Source organism: Anarhichas minor, unplaced genomic scaffold, assembly GCF_050575085.1.
Source record: "Anarhichas minor isolate MPS153535 unplaced genomic scaffold, ASM5057508v1 ptg000027l, whole genome shotgun sequence".
NCBI classification, from domain to species: domain Eukaryota; kingdom Metazoa; phylum Chordata; class Actinopteri; order Perciformes; family Anarhichadidae; genus Anarhichas; species Anarhichas minor.
In genome coordinates this window covers 12,549,718-12,572,970 of record NW_027466473.1, presented here as the reverse complement: position 1 = coordinate 12,572,970, position 23,253 = coordinate 12,549,718, and the positions used below count along the sequence as shown (strand labels likewise).

Below are 23,253 nucleotides of genomic sequence, written 5' to 3'. Positions count from 1 at the left end.
TACATGATGAGAACAGAAAAGCCTATTTATAACCAGCCTTGTGTTTCAAAATTATCTATTTATTAACGATGAATCATTTCTCGCCTTGTCGTCTTAAATCTGGTGTATTAATCAACGTTTATTATGATTTATAGGAGAGTGAAAGCAGGGGAATGCATGCTGATTTTGAATAGTTTTGTGAACCATTTGTCCCCATGCACAAACACATTAATTAACTCTTACATTATAAAACTGCAATTTGTATATGAAACAAATCAAAAGTCAGAAAAACATGTTTGTCGTCTTCACTTTCATCTATTTTATATCTAACGTGTTTCAGTTGGACTCTGTTAAATTACTCAAATGAATATTCTCTCTCACACACACACTCCTACTCTCCTGCTGTTTTCCAGCTTTTCATGTTTGACCTTTAGTTAAGACGGTTGATGAGCTCCGGGGTGTGGAGAGATACTGACTTCACGGGTTGATCGTGATTCTTCGTGGTTTATTCGTCACGGAGCTGATGAGATTAACACTGCCATGCCTTTCAGTTACACCCCTCAAGCAGCGGACCTCTACCCGCCTCGGACTGTTTGGTGCTTTAAAGAGAAGCAGGTGAGATAGTCGAGACCTTTTCTGGTGAGCGGAAGTGCTGACGATGTGACTTCTTACTGTAGTTCAGGTAAACTTACTCAAAACTTGACATGGAGCCGATGCCCTCATTCACACCTGCTTGTAGCGATTTCACAAAAACTTTTTTTTTTTACAAAATACGACAGGGAAACACTTCCAGTGTTTAATGTCTGGCACAGCGCTGCATGAAGTCAACATTTCCTGACAGTGATGATAAAATGCGCTGATGTAAAGAACACTGCTAACTCGCCATTTTTATTTGACCTTTTATTTATGTTTTGGTTGGTTCTCTATGCCTACAACAGTCACATGCATGGTTAGATTCTGTCTCTTCCTCTTCCGCCACTTCCCGGATAAACTGACCTGGAGTCAAATGATGCATGTGTGTTATTTTCATAGATCAAAGACTGTTCAGAAAGGCCAGGTTGGTAACTTACCCCATGTTCCTGATGATGAAATATGACAGTATACTCAAGCATTGCCTGCTTGCACGAACATGGCACTCACCAGCTTCCCTGCCTCATCTTACCTGCCCAAGTCTCCTTCTCTACCACTTTCCTCTCTCACCCTTTGCAATATGCACTCCCTCATTAGAAACACAAATACCTTGTTCTTCCTGTGGGGTCTGCTGAATGTAGGCCATTCGTTTGCAACAATTTGCAAAGGGCTGCAGTATTCAGAAATTACAGGGATTCACAATTTCATTCAAGTTTTTCAAATCAGAAATTCTATATAACTTTACTGTATATTTGTCACTTTGTTAATAAGATAAATACTACTAAGTTAGTCTGACAAGCTGCTGTAGACTGTGCAGGTTAACATGATGCATGGAAAGCATTCCTCTATTGAGGAGATACAATGTGTACAATAGTGCTTGGAAGTTTAAATATTCAGTTGTGCAAGATGAACTCTTACTATAATAGTCTCTTAAAGTCATTTAACTGTGTTTGGCTCTGTGGATATCCCAGTGTGAGAGGAATACCACATGCAGTTCATTGGCCCAGCAGCTGAAAAAGATGAAACTGTTTGTAAAAACTATTGGTTTTGGATTGTAACAGGGCACTGCCAGGGAAACGTCGCCTCCCCTGCCCTCTCACCACACGGCATTGGCCGGATTTAAACGGCCACGTTGGCCAGTCTCGGGTCTGAGTCCTGCTCGTAGCGGTAATGGTAGACCTCCATCTGGTCCCGGCACGCATCTCTGATGTTGTTGAGCCACCGTTTGATGCCTCCCCGGTTGAGATACAGCACCATTAGAAACACCACCCCGATCAGAGCCAGCACTAACCCGAGGAACACGTACGAAACCGCCTCGAGGTTCTCCTTCATACAATCCACGTCCTCTTCCCGCAGCATCTCCACAGGAACCCCCCTCTTGGCCTCCGGCTCGCTGCACAGGAGACGCCCCGCATCCGGGCACTGGGATGAGTTCTTCAACCAGTAGTAAAACGCCTCCAGTTCGCAGTTGCACCGAAACGGGTTTAAAGCCAAGTAGACGCGTATGCGCTTTTGCTGGTACAACATGGTTAAATTGCCTCCCCCTATGCTCTCTATTGAGTTATTTACCAGCACTAACGCGTGGAGATTGTGCATATCTAATCGCAGCAGGGGAATTGACTTCAGCGTGTTTCCCGCTAACTCCAGTCTGTGGAGGTTGCGCAAACTTTGTGTGTTGAGCGCATTCGAGAGCTGCTCTGTGGCCGGAGGTAAAATAGAGTGATTTAGGTAAAGAGAGCGAAGCTCCAGTAACCCGTGGAAAGCCCTGGCTGAGATGTACTCCAGCTGGTTGTGGCTCAGATCCAGCAAATGCAACCGGGGGAGTCCCAGGAAGGCGTAAGGTTCAATAACCTGTATCCCGTTATGGGACAGGGAGAGTGTCGTCATTTGCAACTCCGTCCCGTTGCTCATGAACGCACCACGCTGTAAAGTTGAAATGTTTTTCCCCTTGAGTATCAAGGTGGACGTCCACTCCGGTATGTCTGCCGGCACCTCGGTGTCCTCCCCATCACGGCAGGTCACTGTCCCGGAGTCTTTGGCACAGATGCAGGACGACGGGCAAGCATGATCCGTCCTGACAGGAGAAAACAACAAACACGCCACTGCTGCGTAATACAAACACCGCTGGTTCCAAATAGAAAAAAGACACTTTGAATTGTCGGCACTGTGAAATATCCACATCTTCCCCCTCATTTAAGTCTCAAAGAAAGGTCTGTGCCGATGTGTCTTGCAAAAAAGGTGACCGACTACTGTCCTATCTGGCATGTAAAGTCGATTCAGTCCGGCTTCGGTTACTTTGAACCATCAGAATAGGAAGGAAAAAAACGCTCTTTCCACAGTCGCCTCGGTGCTCTGTGTCTCTGTCCGGAGAAAAGATGAGTTTTCTTTGGGATATTTACGCATCGGTACGGTGGATAACAGCCGAGTGTGGCTGCGTGAAAAGCTGCAGATAGCGCTCCCTTGGTGGTATTTTTGACGCCTGTCACTGAGAGAGAGAGAGCGAGAGAGAGAGAGAAGAGAGAGAGAGGGAGAAGGAGAGAGCGATACACGTGACAATATAAGTATCCCACTCCCAAGTCATCCTAATTCTAGTTTTTTAAAAAAAACATGATTAATATAAAGGGACATTTAATACAGATGTATAGCATAAATGCTACGCAAGTTATTGATTGCAAACATATAGAAATCCCCTCCTTACGTTGCAGGAAGACTCTCTTGAGTTATTGTACGTCGTTTTTCCCATTGAAAAAAAAAACCTCAAACCCAATCCGCCAGTTTGAACAACAAATGAGGTCGTTCATCATGAATTATGCCTGAATGGTTGCAGAATAATTGAACTCCGAGAGAGTTTGTTGTTTCCTTTCCACGTCACGTTTCCATCATTACGGCCTTCATTTATGGCATCTTGTGTTTGTTGCAAATCAGTTGCTGTAATTATGTGCGGGCAGTGGAGCCTGTGCGATGGGGGCCTTGGTCAATTCTTTCCCATTTTCCAAAGAAAGAAAACAGAATTTTGGAGAGTTGGTCACGCTCTCCACGTCTACAGCATAGAGTTGGCAAACAAATCAATACGCTTGAATACATAAGCCGCTTCTAACAGAGAGCGATATCTGATGCTGGACTGACAAGGGGCTGGGGCTGCCATGTTGTTTCTGCTGATGACTGAACCGGAAACACAGCCTGGAAGGGTACCATGGCACACAACATCACTCAAATTCATTAGGCTACTTTTATCTTTTATCTGAAGAGGAAATAGTGACAATATTTTAACTATTTCTCCACCAACCAACATAATTAAGGCCACGTTAATAAGCCATAAGCACAGACAATGTATCCATTTCATAAAGTATTTAAGTGGTCAGTAAGTGCTCATAGTAAGACAGGAAGAGAGTTAGAGTTTCAGCCCTATGGACAGCTCCACTTAAAATGATCTTTTGTTGTTCTATGTTCACAATGAGGCAATGAAAGAAGTACCCCGCAAATGGAAAGATGAAAAGGGTGGAAAGAAGAAAAGTGGAAGGCACTGTAGTTTTTTTGTTCTTCTTTTAAACTGACAACAAACCTAACATGAGCTGAGGAAGAAAAAGAAATGAGGACGAAGACAGGAAAGAAGAAAGGTTCAGCACCATGGATAGCTCCAAATGGCAGCGCAGTTCTGAGCAAGAAAACGACATAAAGAAGCAGAGACTGTTTTGACAGACTCAGGACCATGGATGGCACAGAGGAGTAAAGCACCACTGGTAATAGTTGATTAATGAAAATAAGAAAGACAGGCTGAAGCTACTCAGCAGTATCCACAACTCTCTCTGTCACGTGTGGTCCCATTTATAATAGACATTGGGCACAGAAATAACTTTCAGGATGACCTGACCACGATGGCCTATTAACAAACCAAGTTCAAATGAAACCATTTGGGGTTTAATTAATTGGAGCAGATGCAAAGTAACAGTAAGCTGCCATAGTCATTACTGACATGTAGTCACGGTCACAATGAGCACGACTAAGGGACTGCTCTTCTTTTTCACTCTTTCTGTGTGTGTGTGTGTGTGTGTGTGTGTGTGTGTGTGTGTGTGTGTGTGTGTGTGTGTTTACTGAGTAAGTGAGAGCACACACCTAGACAAAGAGCATCAGACCATGCCGTGTGTTCTGTCTTCTGATAAAGAAGAAGGTGTATCTGCAATCTGCCTTGTATTTAAGTGCCAGCCTTTTCAGTTTTCGACAGGCTTATGGCTTACATCTCTCTGAACTGCACAGAAGAAGAACATGTACAATGTATTCGTTATTTTATAATGTTGTTGAACATCATCTGGGTCAATACATTGCTTGCTGTGTTTATTTCAATGATTTGAAATTCAACTTTAAACTAATGTAAATCCTCATTTACACCAGATACATATCTGAAATCTGACCTCTGCATTTTACCCATCCATAGCGTATTAGCAGCAGTGGGCTGCTGTGAAGCGCCCGGGGAGCGATTAGGGGTTCTGTGTCTTGCTCAAGGACACGTAGCAGCCAGGGATTGAACCGGGCGACCCCCTCTACCCCATGAGCCACGGCTGCCCATTTAGACCCCCAACATCATATATCTAGCCGATATGCTAGTCTCACAGGGCCAGCTGTATACACAGGTATACTATGTAGCTGAAAGAATGTGGGCGATGCAATCATTACTCCCATATGTGCTTGTTTAACGTCTCTCTTTAAAACCATATATAGGCATCAATCTACTGCTATAACAGCCTCCACTCTTCTGGCTCCAAAATTGGAACCTTGGAAGAGATTTGCACCCATTAAGCCACAGTAGCACGAGTAAAGTAAGAGAATTGATGTTGTGCAATGACTTCTCTAGGTCTCAATTTATCCCAAAGGTGTTGGATGAAGTTGAGATCGGGGCTCTATGCAGGACAGTCAAGTTCCTCTACACCAAACTGGGAAAAATCTTACTTTTATGGCCCATGGTTTGTGCATTTTCATGTTGGAACATGAACTGGCCTTTCCTTTCCCAAACTGCTGGCACAAAGTTGAAAGCACACTGTTGTCTAAAATACCAGTGTATGCTGTAACATTGGAATTTCTCTTATTTGGAACGAAGGGGCACAAACCATGAAAAACAGCCCCTGACCAAAAGTGCAAACAAGTATGTGGACAAGAGTATCCACATACTTTTGGCACGATATACAGTCTAGTAGTGTGCAGAATCATGACTGACTCAATGACGCTACTGGCAATATAAAGTAAATGGAGCAGATATGAGAGTAATATTGATCTTCTAATCTAACTCTGTGCAAGAAAGCAAATAAGAATATTTCTCAAAAGGTAAAAGTATTCTTTTAAAGGACAAACGGAACCATAGAAGACATTCAGGCCCAGCGTTTGTTTGTATTTGTAGGGGCCATGGCACTGGGTAGTCTTAAGCTGATTGCAGTTTGCTGTCATGCTCAAGAGCACTAAATCTGGAACGGGTGGACAAAAACAGCTACGGTATCAATATAAATATAGACACTGAGAGGGCGAGGACGAGAAACGGAGACAGAGAGGCAACAAGACAGAAAGAGATAGAGGGTGATGGGGAATGGGCCTCCTGCTGGTGCTACAGATAAGCACAGAGGGCCATATTAATGTCAGGTTGTTTTGCCTATTACGACATATGGGATAGTATTTCTTCCTCCAAACAACATGCTTAGTCCTCCTCTTCTCCTCTTAGGACCCCATTGCCTGCTCCACAAGTGTTCGCTCTATCTGCCCGTGCAGAGAGCTGATTTAGCGGTGGCTGTTATTCACAGGCCGTTAGCGGGATATTGTTATGGTGCCCTCCTCGTGACCTTCAACTTGATACTGAACCTTGTAATTGATTTACTCAAGGCTGCCCATCCCTATCTCCTGACTACAGTGTGTGTGTGTGTGTGGGTGTGTAAACTTGTGACCAGTTGCCAATAACCTTGGCAGTCACGTTTTCGTCATATCCTCAGGTGTGTCATTATTTCTGACAGCTCTGGTGCTCATGCTAAATTAGCAGCGTCAAGCTGTATGTGTGTGTATGCAATGTTAAGTATGTACGCGGGATTACGCTCTGTGTGCACTGTGTGTAGAATTATAGGTCCGCTGCAAATTCTACCCTCACATTTTAATTTCCTCCTTCATCCTTCCTGAGTCACTCGTCAGTCATTAACCTTGTTTTAACAGCCAACCTGATCTGTCCTTCGTCCTCCCTCCAGCTGGTACATGACCGACAAATGCAGGACTTTTAAACACAAAATAGAGAATTAAATACAATCCAATTTGACCGTAGTAAAGGACAAGAGCGCACATACAACATGTAAAGACTCTAGAGTCTTCTGGGTCGGGGCTTGAGGGTATAACAATATTTGGTGCAGTAGGTGTAAACTTAGAGCTCCCAACATGACTCAACACTGCACCATGGCCATCTCTCTTGTACAATATCACACAGAGAGGTGACTATAATAATTTTGCAGGCTTAAAATTATGCAGTACTGTTATTGACAGAAATCACATTGTCATGTGTTGACCCTTGCTAAAAGGTTTTTGAGTGCACATTTACTTTTTAGCCGATACTCTGAGCTAAAGCTGTTGGTGGCGAACATAGAGGGGAGAGATAAACAAACTTGGTCCTGTTAAAGTGGGGATGGACCCAATATCACGACCCACCGTTCTAATAATGATTATGATGTGCAGTTTTGGTTGTGATAGTGTCAAAGAGATGTAAGGCGTAAAAAAACAATGTTGTCCTCTTTCAATTTCTCCCATGTTCAATCTGCAATTAGAAGCCCACTCTGAAATCGTGACCTTCAAATAACAGATTGCTCTCTTTAACCACTATGTCAAACAGCTTTCTCCATTCCCACAATTTTACAGCAGTACATCTTCAGTGTATTCTGCCCTTTGTAGCTTTGACGGAATAGCAATGTTCGTTTACGTTTTGCATGAAAAGGACTTAAAGCTGAGGACAACCTTTAATAAAACGGAAAATATCTTCCCCTCTCTGTAAAGACTCGGGCAATTAGAGACATAGCTCTGTTAGCTATGAGAAGGACTCTAAAGAGCTTTGTATGTGCAGGATCATTACTGGCTACACACTTAAACTGCTGCTCTCTGTTCGATGGGTGCCAAGGGCCGTACTGTGGTACACCTGGGTGCTCGTGGGTACCAGAAGTTTAATCTAACAGCCTTCCTTAATCGTTCTCCTTGCACTGTGTGTATGCTTGATGGTGTGGCGTTGAGCAGTTGAAGGACTCTGTAGCAACTGTGAATAATACGGTTTGCACACTCAAACACACACACACACACACACACACACACACACACAGTGTCTAATACTATCTTTCCGACCCAACATTAAACTCTTCAGATATGAATGTGTGTGCTGTGAAGGTGCAGGTGGAGATCAGAGTTCATCTATCTCCCCTTCAGACAAACTACTTCAAAATACCTCAGAGTTGAAAAGACCAATACAGATAGTAACACGTTCCCCACCTCACTCTTTCTATCTTTCTCTCCCTCCCATCCCAAATGCAATGTGCACCTCTATTTGTCTGATCAACCTGTCTCTCAATCTGCCTATCCGCAGACCTGCTCCTTAAACAGTACTCTACCGCCGGATGAATAATAGATGAGGGGATGAGGGAGGAGAGGATGGAGGTTAGGGAGGATTGAAGAAGCGCAGTGGAGTCCAGGCAGAGCCCTCCGGGGATGAGGGTGTAAATGGATCTTGAGGAGCCGGTGTCAACTGTCCCGGGACCATTAATTAGTCATTCAGACTTGTAATGGAGTGAGCCGGAGCCAGACAGACGCAACCGGCCAAACAAAGCCAAGTCACTCAATCAGAGGAGTCAGCTGTGGCTGTTGATCACTCTGTGTGGCCAGAGTGGAAAACTATAGGTGATCAGAGACTGAGTCCATGTCATAACATTACACACGATTACATTTAATATATTCACTTTTATAATGTGAAAATAAAGATAATGCAAAATAATGTACTTGAATAATTAGATATAATAAAATATTCCATTATCGTACTTGCCCGCACGTAATGGAAAGTTTATATCCCACAAACCATACAGTCACAGCGATGCATAAATTCATAATTTTTCAAATGAAAGTCTTGGCTGGGCCTATGACACTCAGTGGTAATCTATAGTACTCAAACTGTTAAGACTTGGAGTCTAAATGTTATATGATCTGGCAATCAATCAGTTCACGCAAGATTATATTCACATATTTTCCTCTCTAAATAAATATGAGGGGTTTTGAATTCATAACGTATGCAGGTAATTCAACTTCACCTGCACAAAGCCATAGTTTTATTGTTTCATATTTAAGAGTCAAAGGACACAGATTTTGTCATGATCATGTAACAATCAATTGCTGTGGATACTGACCCTCTAAGAGGATATTAAGATTGAATTACAAAGTGTGTGAGTCACACCAGGGTTCCTTGGGGTTACGTATATATATATATATATATATATTATAGAGGTTGTTTTTCTAAATTCCTTTAGGATCTGAGGACTTGAATATAAAAACATATGATCAGGGAATCAGAGGTGATATGAGGTGATATGTATGTGAACACATATTTATGACTTTATGTATATTTCTAAACCTTCAAAGTGTCTATGGCTTTACACAGTTAGTATTACACAAGAATGACTCCTCCAGTAGCCGGATGGATTAGTTTACGTCTCCTCCCAGTCCATAATAACGTTACGTTTCTAACTATCACGTAACAAACAAATGGTATGGATACTTGGCTCGCAATGTCTCTATTTAGATTGAGTTACAAAACGGTTGATATCTGATGCTCAGGTGACCGCTGTTGGTCCTTCTGGCTATCATTGACCGACCACAGAGGTCCCCATGGCAGTTAAGACACTCCTGCGGAAGGTTGAAGTGTATCAGTGACACCTTGGAAAGTGAACCAACTGCCTGAGTCAGGGCAAGACACGGGCCCGCCGCCAGTCCTGTTAGAAGGGGTTAATCAGTCCCAGTAGTCTGCGATCCTGTTTCGGTGCCACTATACAGATATAATGTTTTGGAAAGGAGAATTTCTTCCATTTGTCTATTTTATTATTGCACTATAAATACTGTACAGTATGTTTTCTTTAGTACAAATGTCGTCAGACACTGATTTGAGCTCAATAACACGGTGGTCCCATATAAACAAAAATTAGCTTTGTATTTTCGGTCACATTTTATTAAAATGATGCAATGCTGATACTCAACTTGGGATCGCATGACCACGGGGTGTCAGTAAAAGGTCTGTCTATTAATTCAAGTTTACAGTAGGTCAGAAATAGCATTAGTCAATGATGAAGTGAGGATTCGAGTTTGATTAAAAAGGAGTTAAGAGTTTCCAGAATCGATAGAAGTCATCAGAAAAGCAAGTGCCAATAATGTGATAAAACATTGGTGACCTAATCATGAAATACCAGCACGCAATCCAAATACAGTAAAATAAAAAAGGTCAAATTAAGTAGTTACGTTTATTTGTATTTTTTTTAGCAGAGTCGTACATGTGGCCTGATATCACTCCCTCAACATCTTTCAATAAACCTTGGTGCTGTCAGGCTGTCCCGGAGGAGCAAAGTAAGAGATGGTATTTATGTTTGTCCGGGCCAGGCAGTCAGAGTAGTAGTACCCTCCATCCATCAGAAACTAGACTGCTCATCACTTCCGGACAGGGTGAACTTTCCAAGGCAAACTGCCTCGGTTCTGCTCGGCATCGAGGGCAGCAAGTCACTGTGGAGATGGACGACCAGCGCCCAGAGTCTAGTGCTCTCGCCTCTCATTTATTTAATAATTAATCTATTTGGGGCTGCTGAGAGATGTGCGATGTTAGATCTCCCAGACTGTGTGGTCAAAGAAGGTATAACAAACCACACAGTGGTGTAAATGCACATTACAAATGCATTACATACAAAGTACATTTACTCAAGTACTGTACTTAAGTACAATTTGGGTTGTTTGGTTCTTTGCTTGTTTGTATTATTTGAGTATTTCCATTTCCTCCAACGTTGTACTTCTGCTCCACTACATTTCACAGAAGTTTCATACTTTTCACTCCAGTACAATTATTGGTTAGCTGCAGTTACTCATTACTTTTTTTGTGTTCGTATAATAAGCTTATGAAATACAACGCATTGTCACAGATTCCCAACCTTTCTGGCTTGTGACCAAAAAGTTACTAAAAAGTTGTGTCTGGTTGGGATCTTGTCACATTTCTGGTATCGTGGTTCCACCAAAGTGACATTTCTGAGGCTTTTATTTGAATGGTTGTTGAAATCCAAAAGAGGTTAAATAAGCCAATGTTTAAGAGAAAAATACATTCGAGAAAAGTCCAGAATACAAATTTGTGGAGCTGTGTATTTTTCCCTGCACCATTAACCATCCCATTACCCCCCCCAGATTTATTTTGTGATCCTTTGGAGGCTGGCTTATCTCTAGGTTGGGAACCATTGGACTAAACGCAGTTTAAACTAGACTCCCCTTATCAACAGGAGGAGCAGAAAGCATGATCCCTGCTGCAGCTCTGCTTTCTTCTTGTGAAGGGAGAAAGTGAAAAGTAAATTTTCCTACAGAGAGCAATACAGAATCACATTACATTACATGGAGATATAACTGATGAAGGAGAAGCATGAGCAGTCATTGTCTTTATCATCCATCCATGTTTCACCACAGGGCTGAAAATACTCGTGCCATTATGTCTGAGGACAGAGCGGGACATTTGCAGAGAAAAGAACGCAAGGATAGATGGAAGAGAAGGAGGAGGAAGAGATTATCTCACATTTATTATGGTGGAGCTTATTAAAAAGGGGAAGTCATTATTTTTTTACTGGAGAGTAGAGAGAGAGGGGGGGGGGGGGGGGGGGGGGGGTCCTATTCTTAGCTTTTACCCCTGTGGCTGGTCGACAAGATAGATCTACAGTTTTATATAAGTCTGTTTTAGAACCCCAAGCCCGACTCTGCCAAGCAACTGCTTTATCAAACACACAATATCTCCTACTTAAATTATCATTGGTTTGTCAGATGAATATACTTTTACGGCAGTTATGAAAAAGAAAGAGTTGCAGTTCTTCAGTTAATATATTTGGTGCCGCAGGCGACAGCTGGGAATGCTGACACCACAGAATATAAACTAAGTAAATAAATAAATTTCCCCAAGGCCGACTCGGTATTCCTCTAAAATATTTATTTACTTTTTTGGGGTTGAAAGTATGTCACCTGGGTTATTGTTCCCTGGAGTGGATGAATAATGTCAGCAATATTCAGCTTTCATATCTGAGAATATTATAACAAGAGAGCAGTGGCTAGTCAGGAGATGGGGGAAAAGCACACCGCATGGAGTTTGTCAGCAGCGTCTCCTGTCTTTGCGGGAGATAATGTGATAAAATTATGATAAATAAAAACCGCTTCTGTGTAAATACAAACTTATAAAATTGCTGATGAGTTAAATGACAAGAATCAGTTGATATAAGGCTAAACTTAACTTCCTACGTCTACAGTGAGCTCAGCTTTGGACATAACACAATCATGTTTCTACCAACTCAAGAATATCTCTAAGATCAGAGAAATGTTATCTTTTAGCAATACAGAGAAAGTTATCCATGCTTGTATTTCCTCATGACTGGACTATTGCAATGCCTTGTTTACATGCCTCAGTGCCCGAGATGTAGCTAAACTTCAGACTGTGCAGAATTCTGCAGCCAGACTCGTGACAAAGACCAAACGCTCTTCTGACACCACCCCATAGTCTCCCTGCACTGGTTACCAATTTCCTTTAGAATACATTTTAAAATGTGACTCATTACTTACAAAGCTTTGCATGGCCAAGTGCCAGAATACATAACTTTTAAGTCCCTATTGTCTAAAAGGAACTCTCAGATCTGTTCGGTTAAGCCTGCTAGCCGTTCCAGAGTCCAGGTTAAGGTCTAAGGGTGATCGAGCGTTTGCTGTACTGGCACCTCAGCTCTGGAACATACTTCCAGTTAATATTCGATCTGCTGACTGTTTCCACCTTTAAGACATTTCACTGCAAACCATAAATGTCAACCTAATGGTGGCTCTACAAGAAAAGATCCCCAAAAGTCAGTAGGATTCATCCTCCGGGGACCATGGAAATCTGCACAAAAGGTAGATACAGTTGTTCCGATTATTTCAATCAGGGCCATCGCGATGCACCGACTGACAGACCAACATTGCCACCCCAGAGACACGAGGCTAGTGTGGCTAAAATGCAGAAGATTGGAGTGCCATTCAAACCCTAACCTTGTATGGTTCGGGCTGCTTGGTCATAGGTGTGTGTGGCTGTGTTCCAGCAAAGTGAACAGACTGTTTTAGGAGAGTGATTGCCGGTGGGTCTGCCGCTCCTCACCTTGTCCAGTAGTGAACACGCCTCTCATGCACCTGTGCCAAATTTAGCAAGCCTCTCTCTGCAGATGAAATTACACCAGCCCTCAAACACTTGGATTGTGATTCTCATTCAACCCACAAGCACCCTCCGTCTCTCTTTCTAATATTTCATTTGATGTCGACACTGTAGCCTGCAAGATCAGGTAAAAACTAATTCATGTTTCTATTTTTGCAGCAACACAAATCAAGAACATTGAGTCGTTCCAAACTGTTTTAAATACGTCATTGTACTTTAACATTCAGTTTTGAGGGCCTATTATTTACTGTCAGCCATTTCCATAATAGTCGGTAATAACCTTGCCTGTGTGAGAGATAGATGGGGGATTTTATTTTTACATGAGCACCAGCCACATTACCATCGTCTGCATCATGTATCAGATGTCCTCCGCTGTGGAAAGAGGGACTGAAAGATCGAGCATCGAAGAGACTGAGTGAAGGAACAAATCCACTTAAAGGCAGATGCAGACATCGGAGAGCTTGAGGGGGTCGGAGCTCTGATAGAGGAAGTGAGGGGCTCATGTAACTATCAGGCCGGGAAGAAGGCAAGAGGGGATATTTTGAACACGAGACCTTCCAAAGGGGTCTGCATGGGGGAAGTGCAGGTTGATGGATAAGCGGTGAAAGGGAGGTCAATAAGACTGCTACTGTGTTAGTACCAAAACTACTATTTAAGATGTAAAACATACGTCAAAGAGCTTAGAGGTGAAAAGTTTCAGCATGACTGCATTGCTTGCCTTTTGGTTTTATTTTGGGATTCTCTTTTAGGTTGTGCTTCTGAACAAGACCTTTGTGCTCTAGTGGCAATGGTTGAATGGTTTAAAGAACTGGGCATCTGCTCCTCTGTTGATCAGGTAACCTGACAGTAATGCCTGCAAAACCAAGCTCTAAAGCAAGCAACCATTTAGAAACACAAACCAAAAGACAAGCAAAGGGGCAATTTTAGGTCGACTCAGCTGTTAGTAACTCTGTCGGTCTGTGTTACAGATATTGAAGCAGGCCTTGTTACAAAATACCCATGAGACATCTTTTTGTTTGCGGTCTGGCCAATTTTGATTGCATTATGTATAGCAAGACATCTGATAAGTCCATGATCACAGCCACTGGAAATGGCCCAAAATGGCACTCTGCAGTTAAATACGGAATCTGCGATCTGATACTGCAGCAGCAACGAGATGATGTCTGCAGGCCTACTCATGTCTGCTGTTTCTCGGCTCCTTTTCCCTCCCTACTTCCCAACATTGAGTTTGCTAGTGTTTCTCCTTGAGAACATGACCTCACATTTTCTCCCTGAGCTCCTGGCTGATAAAGACGCTTAAAAAAGCGGAGCAGCAAGCAAATAAACAAACAGAAATACCTCAGAAAACATGAATATGCAGGTTTCTTTGGGCATTTTTCATTCAACCCTTCAACATTCAAATACTGCAGCTTTATTATCTCTAGAATTGCTATTCCAACTATGTAATTACTAGCTCTACATTAGGGGATATTAAGCTACATTAGCAAACTTCTATTGTGTAACTCATTGCTTTATGTAAGCATTGCTATCTCTGGCTTTGCAGAGATAGCAATCTGCATCAGTGACTCTCCCAGTGTATAAAGACATTATCTGACGTCATGTTGTAGCTCTTTAAAGGACAAACTGTACAAAAAATATACTACTACTACTATACTACTCTGGATTTTTTTAAGAGGGATTTAAGCGAGGAGTGTTAATTGTAATTGTAATTGTCTGCAGAGTGGCAACAGACTGTCCAGCAGCATGAGTAAGTCAATTCTTTACCAGGAGAAAGATTGTATCAATAGAAAATAACTTGAAGCTACTTTGACATTATAGTATAGCATCCTGAAGTGTGTTTTGTATGTTTGTATAGCTTTGTTTGGCAAAAAAACATTAAAGTAAATTAAATATTTTGGAGTTTTGAACTGTTGATCGCTTTCCTGATGTTTTATGGTCATCAGAATATGAATGTTTTGCAGATTCATCGAGAAAATAATCAGCAGATTGAAAGATAACGAAAACATTTAGGTTGCAGCCCCTTTCTCAGTTTTCTGATTGTCATGTGTTTCAACATGACTGAAATAATCCCTGTAATATTGTCTTATTCTTCTGCCTCGTGTTTAGTCCCAGCAGCTGTTTTTTTGGTCCCAAACCCGTGGCGACCTTGTCTCTGTAATATTTAGCAGGAACCCGCCCTGTTTTTGACTTTATACACCTCAGCTGATTTCACCCGCTGCCTCTCCCCCGAGTTTTTTCTCTTCTTAACCTCGGCTTTCTTCCACATCTGTCGAATTGGCTGCCCTCCAGATACTGTTGATGTCTAACTGGCAGAGGCTTCAGGAGGTCCAGCTGTGATCAAGATTTTATTGTCTCAACAGGAGCTTTCACTCATCTCCAGTTACATAGGTTACTAATTGATTACAAGTGGAGAGAGGGAAAAAAAGATGATAAAGACTTTGAGAGATAAAGATGATAGTCATAAAGACTTTTAAGTTGAAGGTGTAAAAGGTCAGAACTACATTTGGCTTTCCGGTCACCGAAGCATGAAATTGAATTTGTCGGTGGATAACTGCTGCCACCTAAAGGTCAGAGGGCTACCTATATGTGTATGTCGTAGCTGAAGGTATTTGCAGATTTAATAGATTGATTTAGTTGCTTCAGTGTAAACCATGACCGACCTCTGACTGGCTTCAAACAAAATGCCCCCAATCACAAAAAACACATTTACTTCAGTTTAATTCAGAGAAGTACATGTATACCCAGGAAGTACCTGGTGTATAAGTTGCCTCACACTGCAAGACTACCACTGAAGCATGAAATTGAAATTATTGATGGATACATTCAGACACCAAGAGGTCAGAGAGCCACAATCAACTGCATGCATGCCTGTGGTTATTTGGTGGCTGTGTAGACTTGCAAGTCACTTCTAAAACTGTATAATTTTATACTGACTAAATTAGTATATCAGTATAATAGTACCTGTATATACACACACACACAAGTGCCCACAATCAGAAATGTTTGCATATTTGTATCACTCAGAGTTAAAAACTAATTATATTGTGAAGATTTTTCGATCTTGTGCATATGTAGGACTACCCCTGTAGACAGTCCTCCATAGCTTGCAGCTCTTGTATTTCGTGACAGAGAGGGCCACCGTGAAGGCAGAGGAGTTGTCTGACCTTGGGGATGACGGAGAGGGCCGGGCCTCTGGCACCACTGTGAGAAGGAGAGGAGAGACACACAGACCTCTTACTTCTTCTCATAATGCCAGTCAACATAAATACAACAGTAGGACAGTTTCAGACATTGAAAAGAGTGCGTGTCCTGAAAATGTTCCCTGTACAACTCACTCACCCATTGAAGTGTAGCTGAGCTAATTTGAAGAGCTGTCGACCCAATTCAATACTGTCTTCTCCGTACTGGGAGCCAATAGCTACAGCACTTCTCTCCAGATGGGAGGCTGCATTATTCCAGTCACCTACAGGAGCAGCAAAGAAGAAAAAAGCCGTAAGAGAACTGCAGAAATCCAAACTGCTCTGGTTATGACATAATAGAGCTAAAGTTCATAATGATTTAGGGGGGGGGTAATAATTTTTGGGAAAAGTATCCAGGGTAGTTGTTTATTTTTGACCTAAAAATAAGCAGCCGCATTGTCTTCCTGCTGTTTGGTAGAGCGTTTGAGCAGTAGAATCTTGTTGAAAAATGTAATAATCACCGAAGTGAGCCATCTCTAGCACTCCATTGAAGCATGTCAAAGCTAATAAAATCCCCAGAGTGCACTGGGTTTTTAGAGCCAGCCCTTTCCAAGTGGCAACCTTCCAGGAAGTAACCGTTAACATGCTTAACCAATTGGTAGAGATGTCCGTTAATGGTAAAAGTGCGCCTTAACCTACAGAACAGTAGGAGTGTATTAACCACACAGCTCATGCATTATCATTCTCACCCATTGTAGCATATGCTCTGGCTGTTGCATCTTCCAGCTCCCCCTGTACTGGGTGCGTCTCTGCAAGGGTCAGTCCAGGCTGACTCTGGGTCCTTCTTAACAGTCTCAGAGCCTCATCTGAGGGAGGGAGGAGCAGAAGTATAACACGGGGATGTTACAAAGACCTTCTGAACAAATGATAATGATACATTACTGAATCTGCATTCTGTATCAGCATTTGGATGTAGTTTTTCACAAGCACCTGGCTTCTCTCTTTCCATGAGGTCCACAGCCTTCTCCAGGTCGACCTTGATCTCCTGCAGCCTGCGGCTCACTTCAGATAAAGACACGCGATGAGCACAGGATGACTGCGAACATATAAATCCTTTTCCTCCGTGCTCGCTGCTCTTCTGAAAATCATATAAAGATCAAGATGGAGTTCATTAATAAGTAGTACAATTAATCATGTATGATTGTAAGAAAACATATCAACAAAACCACTAATGAACGCCTACTTTGAGAGATCCTTTGCACTTGCCACACAGGAGTCCAGACTGAAGACTGCCTCCAACACCCGACCCCTGCTGTCTGCCCTCTGGACCCTCCTCCTCCTCCTCCTCCTGCTGCTGCTGGGTGCAGGCCTCACACCGACACAGGAAATAGTACTGTTCCTGCAGGAGACGCTGCCGTTCTCGGGTTGCCATCCGACTGCTGTGTGGACCTGAGGGAGGGAGGAGGGAGGATAACGCCACAAGTAATAACTCACAGAACAAAAGTAACAGAACAACACCGCTGGAAGCAATGACATAGTAATTTCAGTGGAGAATGATGTCTGGAAGTGCTGCATCAGGGCTGGGTGACAAACAAAATGAAACAGACCATATTTTAACCCGATCCCGGAACCCATCGGCTATCGGTCTGTCTGATAAGCCTCTGGGGGCAAGGGGCTATATTTCTGGGATCACAGTGTAGCCAGCAGGTGTCCGGGCAAAGACTTATTTTCTGTGCACTGCTCGTTGTTTACACTTCATTTGGCAAATTGACATGAGAGACTGGAGTTGGACTTGAGTGTCAACGTGTACGACCAGATTGTTTCACAGGTAGCAAATTTACAAGCTAATTTCACACCAAAAAAAAAAATGCAAAATCATCGTCAGACGATAGCCGGTGGGTTCGGAAATTACATTTCGGCCCGTTAACCTGCATTCAGCCAAAGCCCGCTGGAACGTGATTGGCCAATACGACAAGGACTACAAACATAAACCAGAAATATGTCAGCACCTTAACAATCCTTTCACACTCATAGGAGTTTCTTACCATAGCAGTGCAGGATCTCTTGTCCAGGAGCGATAGCTTTGGATGCTCTGACAGTCACAGTGACTCCGCGGGCTGTGCTTCTGTACTCAGTCACACTCTCACTGAAGTCTGCAGACAGACCGGTTCCAGTGCTGAACACCAGACTGGTGTTGGGACAGCAGGAGTGATTCAGAAGACTGAGAGTTGGGAATATGGCTGTGGCAATGCGGATTTCCCTGCTGGACTGCACTGGTGAGTTTGCTGCTCCTGTAAGATGGAAGAAACTAAAAGGTCATTGTGCACCTCAAGAACATTCAAAGCTGAAGGTTCAATCATTGGAAAAGCTTGAATTCTTCAATAGACCTTTTCATTGTGCTGCTAGGGCAACAGCTTTGGTCAAATAAATGGTTAATTGACATTTTTAAGCAAAATTCCCCGAATTTACTTGTTCTAACATCTCAAATGTTTGAATTTTTCTAAGTCTTCTGTGATCAAAGTCAGATCGGTGCATCACTAGAACAAACTGCTTCCATGTTTCTGACTTTGTGACGTACTGTAGTTATGATTTCTTTCATTGTGACAAAACTCAATGTGAAGCAAGCCAACAACACTTGTGAAACCAGTAACCTGTATCTTGCTGCATGAGGATTGCCTGGGCGTTACACCTCAGCTGCAGGATGTGCCTCAGAACTGCACTTCCCAGTGGCCACAGGTTCGAGCTCCAATCTGCGATACCTCCCTCCTTGTCTGGTGATTGTCTGTCTGCCCCTGAGGGTCCACTAAGGTCCCAAGAGGCAGGCGGGGGTCCTGCTTTGCTTAGCTTTAGGAAGAGTGTCGCTACGGTAATCGCACACAGGAAACGCACTTCAGGGCTATGACGATTCAGGTGGTGCTGCAGGTGAAACACGCTCGGGTACGAGTCCCCGTAGTATGAAGTACACGGATCACTGGACTCTCCGTTTAGACCGCTTGGCTCTGACTCTGTGTGCTCGTCTCTGATTGGATCCCTGGCCATTTGGATGTCTTTTAACCCCGCCTTTAGAGTTACCCTCAGAGCGAGCTGTGACATCACACCCATCGTCTTCAGATCTGCTCCCAGCGGACACTCCCAGCGGTGGTGTTCCTCCCAGGCGTCTCGCTGACAGGAAGTTGAACAGTACCGGCTGTAGCTACACCCCTCACACGGCACGGGACACGCCGTTTCCGTCAAACACCTGTGACAGCGCCTGTGCTCCACTCCAAACAACACTCCTCTGTCTGCGTGCTGCCTTCCTCCCTTCCCTTTCACTTCCTCCATCCCTGGTATGAGGACGCAGCTGTACGGCCTGTCATGAAGGATCACCTCCCCAGCTGCTATTCTCTCTGCAGCCACAAGGTGTCGACCTTTCTCCGAGCTGAAGCCAACAGCAGCTTGAGGACAAATCCCAAATGTGAGAAGTCCAACAGATGCCCCTTTTACTCTGTCTGGAGTTTTGTGATTCTCTGAGGCAGGATTGTGATGATCCTCTTTTGCCTTTTGACCTACAGAGAGGTGCTTGAGGCATTGTGTGCGACGGTCCTCTAGTTTGTGTAAAAGATGAGAGGGGTAGCTATTCTTTATAGCTTTGTCAATGTCATCAAGGGACTCCTGAGAGAAAAACAGAAACACCGGAGTGTGAGTCACTACAAAATCTAAGATTGTGAGTAAAACAAACTAACTGACGATTTAATAACTTATTTAAATCAGAATTTTAGCTTTGAGACAGATAAAAACCTAAACCAGAGATGCAGACCTGACAAGATTGAGAAAGTGATGATGAAGCAATTTCTGTGGGACACTCAGTAGTCATTGTTACTAACCACGTAATGGCAGGAGCTTCATTACTGTTGTATTTAAACTTCAAAAGGCCATTGAATAGATTATTATCCGGACACATTACAGATACTTTTATGTGCTGTTGATACTACATGTGTGGGGCTAAATGACTCTATGGGTGAAAACTGAAATGTGTTCAACTTGCTTTTTTTAGAGACGAAGAAATGAATTGGTTGAAACAAAGTTGAGTCAACTAGCCCATAAGAAGGCCAAAAGGCATAATTTAAATGAGGTATCATAGAAGATGAGCCCCTGGGTTCTACAATAATATCTTAATGATGTTTCATGGGTTCCTGGAGAAAGTTGATGCAGTGAAAACCGGCTAAATTATAGTGAAACATACTGTACGTCCTGTGGGTGAAGAGCTGCTTCCTGACCGCAAAACTAAATGTCTTTCCTCCAATCATACATCACCAGGATGGCCTACTGAAGAATGCACTTTAATGTCAATGACACATGTGAAAAGGTCAAGTTAAAAACAGTTTTCCCATAAATCCTGAGACATTATTATTAAATCACCTATTTATGTGCTCCTGCAAACCATCTGCTATTTCACTTAACAGCATGTTAAGGATGTGAGGATACTGTTTACATAGAATTAAAACATGATGATTTTCCCCTGCAGGATTCCTGCAATCAAGTGCTGTTGAATTTGATTACACAACGGTGACACAATCCGTTAGATGTCTCCACGCCCGTTTTCAGTCAACAAATAAGAAGCAGCTTTTAATGACACCCCAAGTACAACACTGTCTCATTATGCAACGGGTGAAGATGTTACCATTTTACCTGGTAGTGCTGCAGATGGTAGAGCGCAGCAGAGCGGTTGGCAAAGCACAGAGACAGCTGCTCCGAACCTTGATGAGCAAAACATAAGCCCTGTCATGAGAGGAGACAGAGAAGCTGGTTGTTAGTGCATATTACATAGTGCAAATTATAAACAATTTATACATACAGTACATCTGATTTTCAAACAGTTTAAATAATGTCAGGAAGTAAAGTGACATTTTTTTAATCAACCTGACAAAATTACGTTCTTGTGGAAAGAAAAGAAAAGGCAACACTGTAGCTTCTTTACATTCTAATAGAATGTAAAGAAGTTACATTGTATCAGAATGTAACTTCTTTACATTATAATAGAATGTAAAGAAGCTACAGTGTATAGAATGATTCTATTGAAGTTATTCCTTTCTTAAATGTTTTAGATGAGTCACTAAACATTTTAAAATAGTGATTATAGCTGCTTACATTTGGTTACATTGCTATTTGCTGTCATTGAAAATAAAATGATTAAATAACAATGTATGTATAGGCTACTTGTATTGTTTAAAATAATGTCAGCAGGGACTGTTGGCCCTTGGGCATTTTCACATTATCAAATCTGGCCCTCTTTGAAAAACGTTTGGACACCCCTGGTTTACAGGGACATTATCTTCACATTATTATAGTTATAGCCATAATATCATAGAATTGAATAGTGGCATTTCTCGTGATTTAATGCGTCATTGTAGTATCATTAAAGTATATATTTTCATGTGGAGCAATAGAAGAATATCTTCACGTCACCTGTGAATAGTGCAGAGCGGCTGCAGGGTAGTCTCTGGTCTTGAAGCTACAGTTCCCCTTCTCCCTGCATGTGGCTGCTAGCTCTGCATCCTTCTGTGCAGAGTATCCTGAAGAGATCGACCGCACCAAGTCCAGATCATCTTGGCTGTGAAACAGAAACGGAGACAAATTACAGAGAAACTGTCTCTCTGTGTTCAAAATATTCTCCAGCAGCAGGAAAGCGTGGGTTTACTGTTTATTCCTAGACAAGTTCTGCAAACTAATTCAAGTCAATATAATGTAAATGGCTTAAAGGGGTCCAATCAAAAACAGCGCCCTTGCTCGTAGTAGTTGATCTAAACTATTCAGATCGATCGGATATAAACTGGAAACTCATTAGCAACAAACTAGAGGAGTAAGCTAACGTTAGCTACTCACGTTGTCAGAGTTAGGGCACATTTGAAAAGATCATCTACTTCAAGCTGGGACGTTAACGTTTCCTTCAGCTCGGGGTCGAGTCCGATCCATTTCTGTGCAACATGATCTTGCCACTGAACGCACGGAAGATCCATCATGAACTACAAGTAAACCACATGAGTAGCCGGTGGACAGTTCAGGGTTTGTTTCGAGTCCGTTGCGCGTCTGCGGAGCACGACTATCAAGTTAGCTTGACTGAAACGGGAGTTTCTCACCAAAACCTTCAAAATATACCTCCGAGTGTGTTGTTCAAGTACCATTTGCGTGGTAACTTAAGTTACTTTTCCAATTTTACATTAGGAGCCATCATGTCTGCCGTGCACATGTACTCCTTTATTTTGAAGGCACGAATGTGCCATATCCGGTGTTGAAATATCGTTTGTATCGCTCCTCTCGCGATAGGTTCCATACCTTTCACTCGACTACGCATAAATAAAGCCAAAGTCTGCTTGCTTGGAGAGCTACTTTACCGGGGCGACATGAGTTTAAAACTCACAGAGGGAGCAGTTGAAGTAAGCATACATATGTACACAACTGAATATAAACGTTGTTTTTGTTCTGCACTTGAGATACCAGCCTATAGTGTTGGCTCTGCTAGCTGCAGCTGTTAGCAATGCCAGCTAATGAGATAACTCACAACACCAGGAAGGTGTGATGTAGTCCCGCTCTGTTTGTCCACTACTGCTTAACATTACCTGCTAGGGGTGGTACAAAACAATTGGCACTTCATGAATCTTTCTAATTAATGTTGTACTGTAGCTTTGCATTAGTAGCATGGTAGTGTGATGGGGCCAAACTAACAAGTCCATGTGTGTGTGTTATTGTCCAGGCTCTGTTCAACAGCTCACAAGCGGACACTGATGTCGTGCTGCAGCTGCTGGTAAGTAGATTCTGAGAGTCCACTTTACCAAACAATCCAGGTGTATTGTATTGAAATATTTCTATTGTTAATCAATATCCAAAGATAATCAATTAAGTATTGAGAGAGCTTCTCAGCTGAATGTAATTATATGAAGATTATCTTTAATATTACTGTGATTATATATGGTTTGTACACAGGGTGGTAGAACGAATACATCCTCATGGATCTGTCAAATGTCTAGTGTCATGATGAGTGTTTTA

General features: G+C 42.6%; 3 protein-coding genes across 3 annotated transcripts in view; 1 reads left to right on the top strand and 2 right to left on the bottom strand.

Annotated features, from left to right (window-relative positions):
- Positions 1–218: 218 nt before the first annotated feature.
- tpbgl (trophoblast glycoprotein like) lies at positions 219–3,627 on the bottom strand. Its single transcript, XM_076101947.1, has one exon. The coding sequence runs from the start codon at positions 2,800–2,802 to the stop codon at positions 1,729–1,731; it is 1,074 nt and encodes a 357-aa protein (XP_075958062.1). The 5' UTR covers positions 2,803–3,627; the 3' UTR covers positions 219–1,728.
- Positions 3,628–15,752: 12,125 nt separating this feature from the next.
- smyd4 (SET and MYND domain containing 4) lies at positions 15,753–22,455 on the bottom strand. The gene is made up of 10 exons (XM_076102505.1): positions 22,093–22,455; positions 21,676–21,820; positions 20,899–20,988; positions 18,882–19,881; positions 18,276–18,521; positions 17,474–17,679; positions 17,221–17,368; positions 16,980–17,096; positions 16,391–16,514; positions 15,753–16,252 (listed from the first exon to the last, which is right to left on the bottom strand). Exons 1-10 carry the CDS (start codon positions 22,227–22,229, stop codon positions 16,129–16,131), a joined length of 2,337 nt encoding a protein of 778 aa, XP_075958620.1. The 5' UTR covers positions 22,230–22,455; the 3' UTR covers positions 15,753–16,128.
- Positions 22,456–22,528: 73 nt separating this feature from the next.
- LOC142959817 (replication protein A 70 kDa DNA-binding subunit-like) overlaps positions 22,529–23,253 on the top strand; it is a 33,914-nt gene continuing 33,189 nt past the window's right edge. Inside the window, exons 1-2 of the mRNA XM_076101297.1 lie at positions 22,529–22,643; positions 22,961–23,011. Of these exons, the coding sequence (XP_075957412.1) occupies positions 22,611–22,643; positions 22,961–23,011 (84 nt within the window). The 5' untranslated portion in view covers positions 22,529–22,610. The remainder of the gene's footprint in view (positions 22,644–22,960; positions 23,012–23,253) is intronic.